This window comes from Sapajus apella, unplaced genomic scaffold (genome assembly GCF_009761245.1).
Source record: "Sapajus apella isolate SASKATOON/1434 unplaced genomic scaffold, GSC_monkey_1.0 scaffold5, whole genome shotgun sequence".
Lineage (NCBI taxonomy): Eukaryota > Metazoa > Chordata > Mammalia > Primates > Cebidae > Sapajus > Sapajus apella.
In genome coordinates, this window is record NW_022436945.1 from 4687082 (window position 1) to 4703771 (window position 16690).

Consider the following 16690-nt stretch of genomic DNA (forward strand, 5'->3'; position numbering starts at 1 on the left):
CCTTTTTAAAATTCTATTTTCTTTTCAGAAATTTAAAATCACTAAGTTGTCACTACACCCAACCTCAAGTATTCTTTTAGAAATAAATTTCATAAGGCTAGAGCTGCCATAGACAGTGATTTCTCTGATAGATAAGGGCAAAGTAAATTGAAAACCTTCTGGAAGGGATTCACTATTCTAGCTGCCATTCAGAATATCTGTGACTCATGGGAGGTCAAAATATCAACATTAACTGGAGTTTTAACAGCAGCTGATTCCAAACCTCTTGGATGACTTTGAGGGGTTTGAGACTTCAGTGTAGGAAGTTACTGTAGATGTAGTAAAAATAGCAAGAAAACTAGAATTAGAAGTGGAGCCTGAGGATATGATTGAATTGCTGCAATCTTACAATAAAACTTAAATAGAGAAGAAGTTGCTGCTCATGGATAAGCAAAGAAAGAGGTTTCTTGAGATGGAATATACTCCTAGTGAAGATGCTATGAACACTGTTGAAATGTCAACAAAAGATTTAGAATATTACATAAATTTAGATAATAATTTAAATTATTATCTAAATAATAATTTAAGGGTTAGAGAGGATTGACTAATTTTGAAAGAAATTCTACTGTGGACAAAAATGCTATCAAACAGCATTGCATGCTGTGCAGAGAAATCTTTTGTGAAAGGGAGATTCAATAGATGTGACAAACTTCATTTTTGTCTTAAGAAATTGCCACAACCACCTCCAAATTTAGCTACCACCATGCTGATCAGTCAGCAGCTATGAACATCAAGACAAGAGCCTCCACTGACAAAAAGATTATGACTTGAAGGCTCAGATAATCATTAGCACTTTTTTAGCAGTATTATTGTGTACATTTTTCAGACATAATGCTATTGTGCACTTACTTAAACATAATTACAAGTTATCTTTATAACTGAAAGTTATATTTAGACTATAATGTGCTGTAAACATAACTTTTACATTGGGAAACCAAAAAATTGGTGTGATTCCTTTATTGGGATATTTGCTTTATTGTGGTCATCTGGAACCAAACCCACGATATCTCTAGGTTATGCCATAATTTAAAGATAGGATAAGCAACATGTTCTGATGGCTTGGATATGATGCAAGAAGGACAGAAATGAATTATGACTCCAAGATTTTTGGCCTGAGCAAACTAGAACAAAGGAGTGCCAAATGGGAACTAGAACAATGAGGCCCCATGGGGATTGGGACTAGTGAGGCAGGGAGTTTAATTTTGGGCATGTTTAATTTGAGGTGTCTGTGAGACACTCAGAGAGTCAAAAGGTCAAGCTGTTCAGGCAATGTAAAAGCAGAAAAAAAAGGCAGTAGCTAAAGGAGGGAGAATATAAGGTTAAAAGGTTTTGGCTTTATTTTTCAAAGGTGAGAACTAGTAAAGCATGTTTTTGTGCACACGGAAGTGTTTCCTGGAGAGGAAAGAAGTCATAAAGGAAAGAGAGGGAAAATTATGGGACACCATGTCTTGAGTAGGTTAGGGGTAGGATCTGCTCCGCCAGTCGAGCGGCTGGCTTTAAACAGGAATGTGGACAGAAGGGCCATCCGTTCTATCGGGAGGGAGGGCAAGGTGTGCAGGGACAGATGCAGGGAGACTGTGGAAGTCCTTCTGTTATTGTTTCTCTTTTCTCAGTGAAATAAGCATGTAACTCAGCAGCTGAGAGTGCTCTGTGCTAGCAGAAGCATGTAGAAGAGATGTGACAGGTTTACAGACAGAGCAGAATGTTTGAAATGGTCTTCTAGGACAGTAGTTTTAAATTTCAGCTCATAATCTGATAGAGGGTATTAAAACCAACTTTGTAATTTGAGATCAACTTAGTGATTTTAAAATGAAAATAGAATTTTTTAAGGAGTTTGTTGTATTATTAAAAGAATTGCTTAATGGCAGCTTTATTTCAGTTGCATGAGTGTGTATTTGCATGTATATTAGGTTATAGCAAAATATTTTTAAAAACACTTGCCCAGAATAGTGGGAGTAAATGAATAAGGAACTGTCAAAGACAAAGTCAAGGTCCTAGTTAATGATCATAAAGTCGAAATATTTCAGGTAAAAAACAAAAAACAAAAAAATCATAAAATGGACTCATAAGATCTTGGCATGAAAACTGCTAGAGGACCATAGTCCCTTCCCTACCACCTGCTGCTCCTTCTCCCTACCCTACTCCACTCCCCATGCTAGGAAACCTTTTCATTTGAATATTTCCAGTACTAGGGGAAGATCACCAGCTTACAAGATGTCAGAAAGTAACTTTCTGCTCTAAAAAAATGGGGCCCTCACAAAAGCAGTGAGCAGAGGCTCTGGCAGGATTTGGAATTTTGTATACTTAATATGAAGTTTGACATTATTATGTAATAACAAACTTGATGGCTTTTCCCCATTTCAGAGAGCTGTAGATCCTCAAAAACCAAACTAGTACCAGAGCACTAAGAAATCTTGTTTTTGTTCAAACTCTAGCCCAGAAAGCCACCAGCTAGCTTTTAAAAATATGCTCTTTCTCATCCTTACTAACTGGCAGTGTTAATGGATGATTGAGCTAAAGTTTATGCCTATATTTTCTTCCTATTTCAAGATTTGTTGTTGGAACTGCAAATGATTTCAATCAAATGATTTCAGACAACTGTACTCGGAAAAAAATTCATCCGTTTTTAAGACTTTACATTTCTTAGTTGCAGAATTAGTTTTTTTCCCTGCAAAATACATTAAAAAAATGAATATTTAAGAAGATATCAAAATGTAATGTGAAAATAACCATTTATATTTTAAAGTCTGAGCTCAGGTTATTTTCTAGACATTGTAATTTAGAATAATAAAAGTACTTCTCCAGTTTTACATTTTGCCTGATTGTTAAAAATGATTCTGAGATTATTAAGATGATTCTATTCACCTGACCAAGTTCTGAACCATGTATGAGTTTTTTAGAAAGTACTTTTTCCTTATTGTAAATGCAACATACAACTTAGTTCATTAGACAGGATATCAGAGACAAAGCTTATACATGAAATACAGTCCCCCCGAACAATGCTGCTCTCTTTCTCCAGTGTTTATTTTGATGTAAATTTGAGACACTGAATAGAATTCAAATTTAACTAATAGAGAATGAAGGCTTGTAAAAATGTACACTCTGCCTACATCAGTAAGAGTATGCTAATGTATAACATCAAATATTTAATCTTAGTCTACTTGTAAACCAAAATCAAGTAAAGCCTGAATCTACCTTCTATTGTTTTGGGGTTAGAGTCTATATTCTAGGACTCACTTAGTAGTTTCACTTCTCTAAGCATCAAGTAAAACAGTTAAAATTACCAAACAGGAATATGAAGTTCATCTCATCATGTATTATGGACCAATCACTCTGTTATTCTTTATCTAGACCTTCAAATACTTTATGTAAAATGTTTCTATACGAAAGGAAACACACGGGATTAGTTCCTCCTCTAATACTTCTAAAGAGCTCTACCATGGAAAGCTCTCTTCCTTCCATTTTGCAAGTCTCAACAAGTCTGCTGCTGAGTCAGAACCTCCTTTTTTCCCTGATGTAAGAAATCTTTCTCTCTTGAAAATTCATAAAGCTTAGGAAATGTTTAGTCTCCCTGGGGGGAAGGGGCGGGAACCCCGGAATGAATGTGGTGGGGAGGAGTCCCACGCTGCAGCCCTGATGATGGCACATGAAACACTTTTAAGAAATGGAGCTGGCACGGGGTTACCATGGGAGCTTGCCGCGGAACCCGTTCCACGCATCAGAGTGTGTAAATAACCACGCGGAGTGTGTTTGTTCCTCCTTACCCAAATGAAAATGCCTGGAATACAGCCGGGACTCCGAGGCTTCATGTTTACCCTACAGAAAACACTCTCGGCGGCTATAGGATGTCGGTGACAGCACCCCCTCCAGCGCCTAAAACATAGAAACAAACCTAGAGAGCGCTTCCTAAGGCGACGAGGAGGCCCTAAGTCGGGGACTCGGGGTCTAGAGGTGCGGGGCGACACGCTCCGCGGACTTCAAGCAGGCACAGCCCAGACGCGAGTTCGCCACAGGACCCCTCCCGACCCCGGGCTGGACCGGGCTCCCGCGTTGTGCTGGGGGTCTCGGGCGCCTATTTCTATGCGAGTTCGCACAGTGCAGGCGCCCGTCGGGGTCCCAGGCCTCAGTTTCCCCTGCGGGCCAGCCCCGCCCTGGGAACCCCGAGTGGTGAGGCTGGGCTTCTGCGACTGAGGGCGGAACGGAGGTGACAGGAAGGAGGCGGCACCGCGAGGGGCGGAGACGCGTGCGACCCGGGCAGGCTCTGCGCGGATCCCGCGCCAGGGAGGGGCCGTTGCCCAGGAACCGTCCCTTTCTCCCGCGCGCGCCCGCCCTAGTGCGCGCGCCCGCCCAGTACTCCAGTCGACCCCCGCCCCAACTGGCCTTTCCATTTCCCCTGACGCAGAGAAACCCAAGGAGACGTGACGCTCGCTCCCGCCCTCCAGGGAGCGCCAGCGCGCCCCCGGCTGAGTCTGCATATTAATGAGGGGCGGGGCGGGGCGACGGGGGCGCGGTGGCCTCAAGCCCGCGCGTGCCAGGACGCACCACGGGGGGCGGCGCGATTGTGAGGTGGCGCTGACGCACGTTCCGGGGTTCTTAAGCCGCCAGGGCGGTGGCGGCGGCGGCGGCGGCGGCGCCCGAGCAGGTCTCGGGAGGTGGCGGCGGTGATCGCCGCGAGGGGTGGTGGGGCCGAAGTCGGTGTCCACTGGCTCAGTCACGGTGTCCCTCTCTCACTGATTCCCTCTCCTTCCACCACGGCCACGCAGCTCAAGAGCCGGCGGCTTCCTAGGTGGGGCAGGGGACGAAGCGCTTCTCCTCCCGCTGCCGCCAGCCTGATAAATGAGGGATTTCGGGTTTGGGGTGCTGCAGACCGCCCCGCTCCGAAGCAGCAGCCCTGGGCCCTTGTTCAGCGGCGAGGCGTACGGTCCCTACGCTGAGGGGTCCGCCAACTCACTGCCCTCCGCCACGCCCTTCGGCCCGCTGTCGCCGCCACCGTTGCCTGTCACCGGCTTCTTAGAGGCCGCCTCCCCCTTCTCCATCCCCCTCGGCGGCGGCGCGGGCAACCCGGCCGCCGCCGCTTCCTCTTCCTCCTCGTTCCTGGCGCATCAGCAGACCATGCAGGATGAGCTGCTGCTGGGGCTGACACAGCAGCCAGCGCGGCCGCTTTCGGGGGCGGCGGCCGCGGAGAAACTCCCCAACCACCACCCCGGCGGCGGCACGATCGCGGGTGTGACCCACCTCCTCCCCTCCCAGGACTTCAAACCGAGTCTGCACCACCCCTCCTCCTCCTCCGCCTCCTCCTGCTGCTGCTGCCGCACCTCCTCCCCGCAGGACTTCAGTAAGCGGCAGCAGCAGCAGCTGAGCAGCCAGAAGAGGAAAGAGTTCAGCCCTCCCCACCTTCCCCACCCTCCGGACTCGAAGCTGCCGCCGCCTCCGCCGCTCTACTGCCCGGGCCGGTTCAGTCCGCCGCTGCCGCCGCCGCCGGCCGGCCATCTCCTCCAGCCCGCGCAGCTCGCCCAGCTCCAGCAGCAACAGCAGCCGCAGCAGTTCAGCCTCCCGCACCCGCAGCACCTCCCGTCGCAGGACTTCGCCCAGCGGCAGCGTCCAGCCGACCTGCCCCCGCTCCCACAGCTCCCGCCCTCGTCGCCCGCAGCCCCGCGGCGCCGCCACGGAGGCGTGGGCAGCCCTCGCAAGACCCCAGCCGCGGGCGAGGGCAGCGCCACCGAGTCCCCCAATGCGGGCTTGGCCCCCTCGACGCCGCCGGTGAACCCCGCACCGGGCTCCATGGAGTCCCCCAACCACCCTCTGCTCAACAGTCCTAGTAACCTCTTGCCCGGCGGGGCGCTCGGCGCGGGCGCCTTCAGCAGTCTGCAGAGCCCGGACCTTCCACACCCGGGCGGCGGCGGCGGCGGCGGCGGCGGCAGCGGCGGCGGGGGCGGGGGGCCCCCAGGAGGCGGAGGGGGAGGCGGCTCCGCGTCGCCGCCGCCGCTGCCCGGCTTCGGCACCCCCTGGTCGGTGCAGACCGCGTCGCCGCCACCCCAGCCCCAGCAGCAGCCGGCGCCCCAGCCGCCGCAGCAGCCGCCACCACCCCAGCAGCCGCCCCAGCCGCAGCCGCAGCCGCCCGGCTCGTCGGCCACCACCCCGAACGGCGGCGGCGGCTCGCTCAGCGCCATGCCGCCGCCCAGCCCCGACTCTGAGAACGGCTTCTACCCCGGGCTGCCGTCGTCCATGAACCCGGCCTTCTTCCCGAGCTTCTCGCCGGTGTCGCCGCATGGCTGCGCGGGGCTCAGCGTGCCGGCCAGCGGCGGCGGCGGCGGCGGCGGCGGCGGCGGCTTCGGCGGCCCCTTCTCGGCGACCGCCGTGCCCCCGCCGCCGCCGCCCGCCATGAATTTACCTCAACAGCAGCCCCCGCCGCCTACGGCGCCGCAGCAGCCGCAGAGCCGGAGGTCGCCCGTCAGCCCGCAGCTCCAGCAGCAGCACCAGGCGGCGGCCGCCGCCTTCCTACAGCAGAGGAACTCCTATAACCACCACCAGGTACGGCGGGCGGCAGCCTGGCTGCGCCACGGGGCCAGGAGACCGCGGGTGGGGGACGAAGGCGGCGGCGGGGAGGCCAGGGACCCGACCTTAGCTCGGAGAGAAACCGCGACGGGAGCCACTCGCCCAAGTAAGAGTGGGACTGAGAGAGCTGACAACCGTGACAGGACGCGGAACCCCAGCCTCCGGCAGGGCAGAAGGGCAGTGGCCACCGTGGGCTACGCGGATCTGGGAGACTAGGTCGCTCTGGGAGCCGCCGCTGGCCCGGCGCCCCCTCGAACGTCCCGGCGCGGCGGTGGGGGCTGGGGCAGGGGCTGAATAGCGCTGGGGCGGCGGACGGCCGGACGCGGCAACTCTCCCCGGCCCTCCTAGCCGGCGCACCCAGTGCCCCGGGCCCGGAGGGCCGCCGTCCCGGACCGCCGACTCGGGGAGGCGCGGCGAGGACCGGGGGCGGGTCGGGGACCTAGGAAGAGCGGCCGTGGGAAGTGAACTTGGGCAGGAGAAATACAATTGCCGGAGAAGGTGCGTGCGGGGGAGCCCTTGATTCTGCCCCGCCGTCCAATGAGGGAAGGCGGAAAGGCGTTTTTTTCTTTGGAGTTTGTTTCATTCTTAATTGGCCGGCGGGATCTCGCCGTGAAGCCACATCCCGCCGGGGGGTCCTTCGAGCCTCTCCCAAAGCTCCGCCCACGGTCAACCTGCCGGCAGCGCCGCACCCTGTGCCGCCAGCGAGTCGGGAGGGAGCAGCCGGCCGCGTTCCTCACCGGACCTGGTTCCCGCGGGGCCGCGTCCTCGGCTGTCACAGGACTGGGACAGAGAAACTGTTAGTGACGGCTCCGGTTCAAACCAAGATACCCCATGATTGCCCTAGTTAGTGTGCTTTTCAATGTTGGGGTTATGTTTTGTGGGTTTTAGGACAAAACTAAACTTGGAGCTGGGATTAGTGTATCTCCTAGACTTTTCGGTACATTCTTTGGTGGCCCTAACCTTCTACAAGGGATTATGTGGGCCGTGTGTATTTTAAGTAGGTAGTGTTATGAAATAACACTGGGCAGAGTATTTATCTGGATCTTTTCTGATTTAAGATTTTTGTTGTTGTTATTCCCTCAATACAATTTTTGGGTGACCGGTGGGTTGGTGAGTTGACGTTGAAAGAATGTCTTGTTAGTTTTTAATCTTGTTAGCATTTGTTTTTCCATTTTCGTGATTAAGGATTGAGAGAGAAGCAAAATTTGACCTTAACCCCATAACTTTTTCAGCTGACCAAAGTTTTCAAGGATTACCTAAGTGAAAGTTAACAGTTTATCTAAATAACCCAAAGTGACAGTTAACAGTTTTTGTTGAATCACTAATTTCTTTTTACAAAAGAGAATGTGGCCTATAAGGTTTGAAGATAGGGATATTGAAATAACTTTCCACTTTTACATGATTTTTATAATCCTCTGCAACTGTCTTTTGTGTCTCAGGGTCTTCATTTTGTTAACTGGAAACTTGTCCACAGAAAATTATCTATAGGTAATTTTGTATTCTTAAAGTTGTGATACAAAGCACTGGAATAACATATACCATGATCCATATTTAACTGTAATCTCCTTTTGGACAAAAAATATGTCTAGCCATGGAGTGTGACAGGCCACACAGCTTTCATAAAGAATTTTAGATCACTGGAAGACAGCTTTGAGCATTAACTTATTTAATAAGGAAAGTAAGGCCCTCAAGAATGAAGTGATTTGTCCATGGCTCCCTACTTATGCTTTGGGACTCTGTGGAGGGGGAAGGGGTAATATATATTCATAACTATGTTAGCATTTAAAAGTTTTTAAACGTTGGTGCTATAGATCAGGATTTTCTCTTTTAATTGTCTTATAAAAGGTTCAATTTTAAGAGAACCATATTTGTTTTTAGTAACTGCATGGCTCATACTTCTTTCACTACATCTTAACACCAAAGTATTAAAGTATAAACGTATTGACAGTAGAATTACCAGCGATGAGTACTTCTTTAAAAAAAAAATACCAAAAACCCAAAACTACAATTACAACCTTTCAGTGGGATTTCCATCCTTTAATGACTTAACTTTTCTTGCCCCAGGTTTTAGATTAGGATGTAATTTACTTTTGAAAATGAATCAACTTGATGGAGACTTGTATCAAGATCTCTACTGGAATAATCAAAGCATGTAGTTAATTGGCGGTATACCTCAGTGGATCCACCTATGGGCAACATCAGATAATTGCTTCACAGTTCATGGATAATTAAGTGATATAAAAACAAAAACACTTTAAAACAAACTATACTAAAACTGGAATAAAATGCCTTAACAGTTAAATAAGCAATGTAGAAAAATGACGTAGTTTCTATGCTGTTCTTATTCTAAAAGGCGTTTTTAATTTGTGCAATTGAGTAAATTACCACTTTTGTAGTAGTGCAACTTGTTTTGGAAACATGAAGTCTAAATATTTCACTTGGATGAGTAGGATATTTTAATTAACAAAGAACATATTTTTAGTTGTGTGCCTAGCATAATATGGTTGCTTTTAGATCACCGTGTAGATTATATCTTTAAGAATCTTCAAAGCTAATTTCAATTTATTTCTTCATATTTATCATGTATACAGTTATTTTTGAAGGAAAAAAAGTACATGGTTCTGTTTTCCTGTCATAAAATATCATGATATTTATAGTAGACAAGAAGATGAAAACTTTACCAGCATCAAATATGATTTCACGTAAAAAGATCTCAAGACTATTAACTTGTACAAGCTAGGAAAGATGTATTCTTTTGTCTTTATATATTTCATTATATAAATTCTTAGGTCTGAATTTTGAATTTGAATTGTAAACTCTTTAAATGCTGTAATTTAAATAGATATGTTTTCCCCAGCCTCTTCTGAAACAATCTCCCTGGAGCAACCATCAGAGCAGTGGCTGGGGCACTGGAAGTATGTCCTGGGGAGCAATGCATGGCAGAGATCACCGTAGAACCGGCAACATGGGAATTCCAGGAACTATGAATCAGATATCTCCATTGAAGAAACCGTTTTCTGGTAATGTCATTGCACCACCGAAATTTACTCGCTCAACTCCATCACTGACTCCAAAATCTTGGATTGAAGATAATGTTTTCAGAACAGACAACAATAGTAATACACTGTTACCCTTACAGGTAAGAATGGTATGTAAATAACCTTATCTCTCATGTTAATCTTTCAAAATAGGTAGTTGGGTGATGGTGGTAGTAGTATGTTAAAATTAACATTCTTTCAAATAAAGTTTTAATTTTTAAGCATGTAATTTAACAAAGGTTGAGATATCTATGCAGAGAAAATTGAGAGTATAAAAAAATTAAACACTCAATGGAAAATAAGCTTAGTAAAACATAGAAAACTTTGTTGTATTTTTTAAATACATGTTGAAGCTTTCAATTGGCAGCTCTTTAAGAATGCTTTACTTTATAAACTCTGATGGGCCACCAAAATTTTTTCTCCTATAACATAGCTAAGCTAAAATGTTCTGTAATTGTAACTATTCTTGGATTTGACTATAATCGGCTGTATATATATATATTAGGATATACTTAGTACAGCTATGATTGTGGCAAAATAATATTAGGGCTTTTCACATCTAATTTAAATTTATTTTCACTAAATTCACGTATTTTTCCTAAATGTGGCCTAATAGTTGTGATGATTAGACTGGCTTTTTTTTTTTTCAGGCTTTTTATTATTTTGTTGAAGTTTCCTTATGGCTATTGCAAGTGAGGTTTTTGTTTGGTTTTGTTTTTCTTAAACTGTTAATGGATGGAATAAGGATTTATGATAGAGCTTTATTTTTTATTTTCTTTCTTTCTTTGGGTGGGTTTGGGGAAGACAACTGCTCATTTCTGATGAAAACTTCTATGCTATTGAAGGTGAGATCTAGTTTGCAGTTGCCAGCTTGGGGCTCAGATTCACTCCAAGATAGTTGGTGCACTGCAGCCGGAACATCCAGAATAGACCAGGTAGGCTGCACAGTGTATACTTTTTAGGATTTCGGTTAGGAGTTTAGTATTTATATTATGAGTAGGATTTATTACTTATTTTCTTATTATACTTATGGTAGCATATGTTAGAGGACACTGAAGCAATTTATTTTTTAAGGATCACCGGATTTGAACTATTTAATATAAGAATTTTTTATTTTCAAATTTAAGAGCAATGAATAATCCTTTTATATTTCTAAAACATAATTTTTTTTTCGGAAAAAGGGATTATATACACAAGAGCACCTGACTTTAAACATCAGTCAAACTAAACAGATTGTATTTCTTTTCAAAATTATATGCAATTAGGTACAAAATCATGTTTACTTAACATCCAGCTTTGTATTTAATCAGTGTTTCATAGAACTTTTCAGTAAATTTTTGTCATGAATTCTACATTTGTTTTGAGATATATTTCTAAAAAAGATTTGTCTTGGTTCAGTTTTTCACCTTTATTTAAAAAATGTATAGCCTAGTGTTCTTAATTTTGTTACTGCTTTTATACCCAGACTTTTTCCAAATAATCAGTTTCCTAGGAAGAAAGTTTTAGTCAAAAAACTGGGAGTTAGTCTTAGTCAAATTACATTCACACCTTTGTTGGTCACAAAATACTATCCTTCTGCAAACTGAATGTATACTAGGTACCAGGTGGTAAGGATTATTACAGGGTATAGAAAGCTCAGTCCTTATATATGAAGGTTCCTTCTTACAGAGCTCAAGTTTGAATGAGTATAGACTTAACATTGCGTGTGTTATAGGAATGGGGCTATATTATTCTGAGTCTCTTCCTTGATTAATTTATCAGCATGAGATGATTTTACAAGTAAGGATACAAACAGATTAATAATACATTTGTAAGTAGCATTCCAATCTAGAAGATTAGCACTAATTTTGATAATCAACCACTAGCAATTGTTTTAGCCAAGTCCTGCCTATTTTCCAAAGTAGTCCTGCCAGTGTCTTCACCTAGAAATGGTAGCTACTGCATGTAATTTGCAATGTACTGTCTTGTTAATATAAGTTAGCTATTTACTTCTACTCTCTTCTCTTCTATAGTCTAGTTAAGCCTTATTAGTGACATTTTTATGATAGCATTTTTGTATTGTTCAAATTTAATACATGAATGCCTAGGATATGGTATGTTTAGGAGAAGAAAATTAATATAATTATTTTGAAATTGGCAGGAGAAATATTTTCAGATAGAAAAGGACATAATTATCCTGTTCGTTCAGGAAGAAGTGATAGGATGGGTACATATATAGGAGAAATAAGTATCCATGGAAAATAATACAAATTAGCTGGCATAAAGGGTCCATGAGGCAGGGACAGATGTTGAGAAACCAGGTTATTGAGTTGATTTCAATTGGTGGAATGCTAGAGAGGAGACAGGGGTGATAATGAAAGGGAAGCTTTTAAACCAGCATCTGGGGCTGCCACCATTGGGGCTGCCCTCCCACTTAGACTTTGGTCAAAGCTCCCCTGCTTTTACCTGTTTCATAACCTAAGATTTTAGGGAAATTTATTTTAGGGAAAAGGATTTTGGTGCTTAAAGATAAACTTCTCTGGTAAACTGCTGAGATATTGGCATTCCCTTTGGACTCTTGAGCCAGAGGTGTGATGTGATGAAGTAGAAGACAATGATGGTGGGGCGGGCGGGAAAGATAATGGAAAGTAAATGGAACTGGAAGGAAAGAAGGCCTGAAACTTGGATCTTCTTCCTCTTCCTCATAATCTTTATGACATTGAATGTCATAGTTTATGGGCTTTCATCTCTCTGGGTTACAGTTTCCTTATCTGTCAAAGGAGGACCTTGAACTAGGTCATTTAAGGCCTTTCAGCCAGCTTTTACACTTTCTCTGATCTCTTTTGGCCATTTCTTTTCCTCTCTGCTCCCCCACCCCCTAGCCTATATTTTTACAATACCAACCTCTTGGTTTCTTTGAGCAAAGGGTCTAAGGCATTAGTCTAAGGCAGTGGAGGTAGTATGTGACATTTCAACTGGGCTTGAAGGCAATGTCATTATCTCCTCTAAGTACCTGAGGGTACTTATATATAATTTGTTTTGTGTTTCTGTCTTTCTATAAAGGTTGAGGTATTTGAAGTTGATGCTTTTAAAAATACCACAGCAGCTACAAAATGAAATTGGTATCTTAAAACGTTGGGTAGTTTCTCATTCTTTGGCAAAATTAAATTATAGAAGATAATTAGTCACTTAAATACTTGTGGAGATTATTTTTTGACCTTTTGTCGTCATATACAATGTAATTCTAGTACATTTTTGGTAACAAGTACATTATTTTAAAACATTTAACTTTTTATTTCCTTTAGTCTCAAACTGATTAGGGCCTAGAATATAATACAAAATTATGAAACTGAAGTCTTAATTCTTATAGTTGGATACTGCGGGTTAACCTATATCGAGAGCTGAACATGTAATTGAATTCAATGAATAGGAAAGAACTAGTTTTGTAGGTTGATTTTTATTTTTGTTATATGTAAAATTTTGTGGGTTGGAATTTTATTTTAAATTAGCTTTTTTTTTTTAAATAGAAAACCCTCAAATTTAAAACTTTTTAAAAGAAATGTAAATTATAAACATTTCTGACTTTAAAATGAGTATTATATATCTGTATAGATTTTTCTTTCTTTCCTTCTCTTTCTTTCTCTGTCTCTCTCTTCCTTTCCTTTCCTTTCTTGTTTCACCATCGCTCAGGCTGGAGTACAGTGGCATTATCTTTGCTCACAACAACCTCCGCCTCATGGGTTGAAGCGATTCTTGTGCCTCAGCCTCCCCAGTAGCTATGATTACAGGCATACACTACCACGCCTGGCTAATTTTTGTTTTAGTAGTAGAGACAGGGTTTTACCATGTTGGCCAGGCTGGTCTCAGAACTCCTGTCCTCACATGATCCACCTGACATGGCCTCCAACGTGCTGGGAATACAGGCTTGAGCTACGACTGTGGCCTAACATATCTCCATGAATTTCTTTAGGGCTATTAATTATTCTACTTTAAAATGTCATTAGCTAGTTACCCTTGCAAGAATCATACTCAAAAGTGTGAATTCTAAATTATATTAAAATGGAATCTGCAGCCAGATCCAGCAACGTACACTACTTGGGAGACTGAGGCAGGAAGATTGCCTGAGCCCAGGAGTTGAGTCCAACCTGGGCAACGTAACAAGACACCACTCCCACCTCCCAAAAAAATAGGAGTTTTCAGTTTGATGTTAAGGTTACAGTATATTTATCCAAAACATAAAGAGTAAATATCCTTTAACTGAGGTTATTATTACTCACAAGTTTACATATGACATATTAGCTCACTGTAAACAAAGTAATGTCTTGCAGCTATAATTGAGTGTATGAAGTATATACATGCATGTCAGCCTGCCTTTCAACTGGGGAATTATCAGTATATCAACTCTAGTTCTGCTTGCAGTGCTTGAGCATGTCACATAATAAACTACCTAGAATTAATTAAAGATATTTTTCACTAATCTTTAATAGGCTATTGTGATAATGTGGTAAATGGTAATTTAGAGATCTGTCTCAGAAAAATATTATTTGAGTCTTTACTCACCTTACACACAAAAAAAACAGTATATAGATGCATACCAAGTCCAATTTGTTTATCTGATAAAGCGTTTCGTAAATAGTGGTTCAAAAACCAGATGAACTTCAGGGACATTCAAAGTCATCAAACTAAACTCTGTCTCAAAAAAAAAAAAAAAAAGAAACAAAGTCATCAAACTGTTACATGGCCATTGAAAATGAAAAAGAATGGACTCTTGTATACGGCTTAAGTAATGGATGCTTTCTTTTGGTTTCCTATTCTGTGTTCAGTTCTTTAATTGTTCTTGTCTTTCTGTTTTCTTTAATTCTTGTGAATACTAAAATAGCTTTGGCCTTTTAAAACATTTGATTTTTTTTTTTCCTGAGTATGACTAACACCCTGTGTTGAGGTTCAAAATTAATAGAGAAAATTCAAGAAATATATCTTCATTTGTTCTGTATGTGTTTAATTACCCTTGAGATATATGGATAAAAAAAATTTTATTTGTCTTAGAGAAGGTAAGAGTTGAGTTGGGTGAATAAGGGTTATCTATGTGGAACAACTAGGGAAAGAGAAGAGAGCTTATGAGATTGAGTACTACGTTATGCAGTGAAGCAGAGTAGCACGTCATCTGCTGCTAGTTGAGTATGGGGCAATAACATTGTGTAACAGGAATGTGTGATCAATATTTACTTAAAATTAAAGACTATTAGCACTACATTGCTTTATTTTAAAGTAAAAATTAGAGAACTAAACACAAACATTACAAGTACAATATAAATCTGATCTTCCTAGTTAAGCAGAATAATACATGTTCAAGCATCTGCTATATCATTAAATATAAGAATATAGGGGTTTTCTATAATCTTATTTTTCTTTGGAAGAGTACCTCATTTTCAAGAGGAAAAGTTTCTGATTGACCATTTCTTTTGAAATAAAACAGAGTTTTTAATATATCCCAGCAAAAAAATTAATATCTCTTCAAAAAGTTCTCTTGTAATGAAGTTTGAGTTCCCTTTGTCATACTATTTCTAAAATTTTGCATTGATCTCCTTATTTTTCAGTGTTTATCATCTTTTCTTAGGTCATCTTTTTTCAAGATTAAGATTACTTTGTTTTTTTTCCTGTGTTTTTCAACCTTTGTAAGCTTTTACTGACACTCACATAGTGTTTGTGGCAAATATCTGGGTTTAAGAAAAACCATGAAATAAATATTATAATAAAAGAGGTTATACCTTTTTCAAAAATGTTTTCTTATTTTATTCTGTCAGTTATTGTGAGATTCCATAATCTCAGTTTCTGAAAGCCCACTAAGTTGATTCTTTGCCAGTTAGTTTTTATGTTTTAGAATAGATTTCATGCACACCTTTCCTCATAGCCTTATTTTTGCGAAATATTTTGGTGTTTTCAAATAACCTTGTAGTAATAAATGTAAATTACGTTGCTATGATTTTCCATATTTATTAATGATAATTAGTACTGGTGTGTTCATGGTCACTTGAAAATTGCCTTAGTTCTTCTATTTAGTTTTTAAACTGATGGCAGTTTGTATGAACACAATTTTTCCTGATATCTTTATTTCAGAAGAATGCATGAGTTTTTGTTTTATAACCAGATTTGTTTCTGTTTTTTCAGAAGTCATATTTTAATTCCCACAATTTATTTAATATAATTATCTATATCTTTTGCATATAAGTCTATAGGTTTCATTAAATTTAAAAAGCAGTTTTGAGATGTCATGTGCTTTTTGGTTGCCCAAGACTGTTTTTTGTTTGTTGCTTTGAAAATCACATGGGATTCAGCTGATGCTTTACAAAGTATAACCAAGCTAATTGTTTTAAAATAGCTGTGCTGTTTTCTTTCCTAGAGTAGGAGTTTAGGATCAAATACTTAACAGAAAACGGACAATAAGAGACCTTATAAGTAGATGTCTCACTGATTCAGTTAGATATAGATCTTCAGGCTGAAGTTATTAATACATGCAGCCTTTTTGAATAACACCTCTCAGAATTGATTATATAGTGGTCACTGATATTTATAGCTACAGGATATTCTCCTTCATACTTTAAACATTGTCCATGACCCATGCTATGCTCCAGAGCAAGATCACACCGCAAGGGTACTTTCCTCCAAAACCTCCAGGAAAAGGAAGTTACTTGGGAAATATTGTTCGGGTGATTTAATAGTTACCATTAATTAAGGTCATTGGTTGACTGGACATAGGCTGATTCTGTTTAGAATCATCAACCTAAAAATATAACCATGAATTGTAATATATTCCCTTTGTGAGGATTTAGGGTAAGTAGGATAATAAAGTATTTATTTACAATATTCTCTTAGAACCTTCATGACATGGCATATCTTCAGAGGGATTTTTTGCTTTGTTATATGAACATCAATTTTTATCATTACAGCTTACATTTTATAATTATATTTTAAATACATCTGGGAACTTTCAGTATAATAGTACTTAATCTTCCATTGGGTGATTGGAAATTCAGGTTCATAGCAAGCCACATTAATCTGATGCTTGTCTCAGTTTAGTC

The 16690-nt window shown here is 42.1% G+C and overlaps 2 protein-coding genes across 9 annotated transcripts in view; one reads left to right on the plus strand and one right to left on the minus strand.

Annotated features, from left to right (window-relative positions):
- Positions 1-3037: 3037 nt before the first annotated feature.
- LOC116546609 lies at positions 3038-4630 on the minus strand. The gene has a single exon (XM_032272808.1). The coding sequence runs from the start codon at positions 4512-4514 to the stop codon at positions 4017-4019; it is 498 nt and encodes a 165-aa protein (XP_032128699.1). The 5' UTR covers positions 4515-4630; the 3' UTR covers positions 3038-4016.
- A 129-nt stretch (positions 4631-4759) lies between these two features.
- The window catches only part of CPEB2 (cytoplasmic polyadenylation element binding protein 2), a 66087-nt gene continuing 54156 nt past the window's right edge, over positions 4760-16690 (plus strand). For 2 of the 8 annotated variants that reach the window (XM_032272779.1, XM_032272787.1), the window contains exons 1-3: positions 4760-6570; positions 9452-9742; positions 10478-10567. In XM_032272779.1, the coding sequence (XP_032128670.1) occupies positions 4876-6570; positions 9452-9742; positions 10478-10567 (2076 nt within the window). In that variant the 5' untranslated portion in view covers positions 4760-4875. The remainder of the gene's footprint in view (positions 6571-9451; positions 9743-10477; positions 10568-16690) is intronic. The other 6 variants (XM_032272784.1, XM_032272792.1, XM_032272796.1 and 3 more) reach the window with 3 other exon arrangements.

Coding starts and splice junctions, on each gene's coding strand:
- LOC116546609 (XM_032272808.1), bottom strand. CDS start 4,514: ATGCAGACTCAGCCGGGGGCGCGCTGGCGCTCCCTGGAGGGCGGGAGC.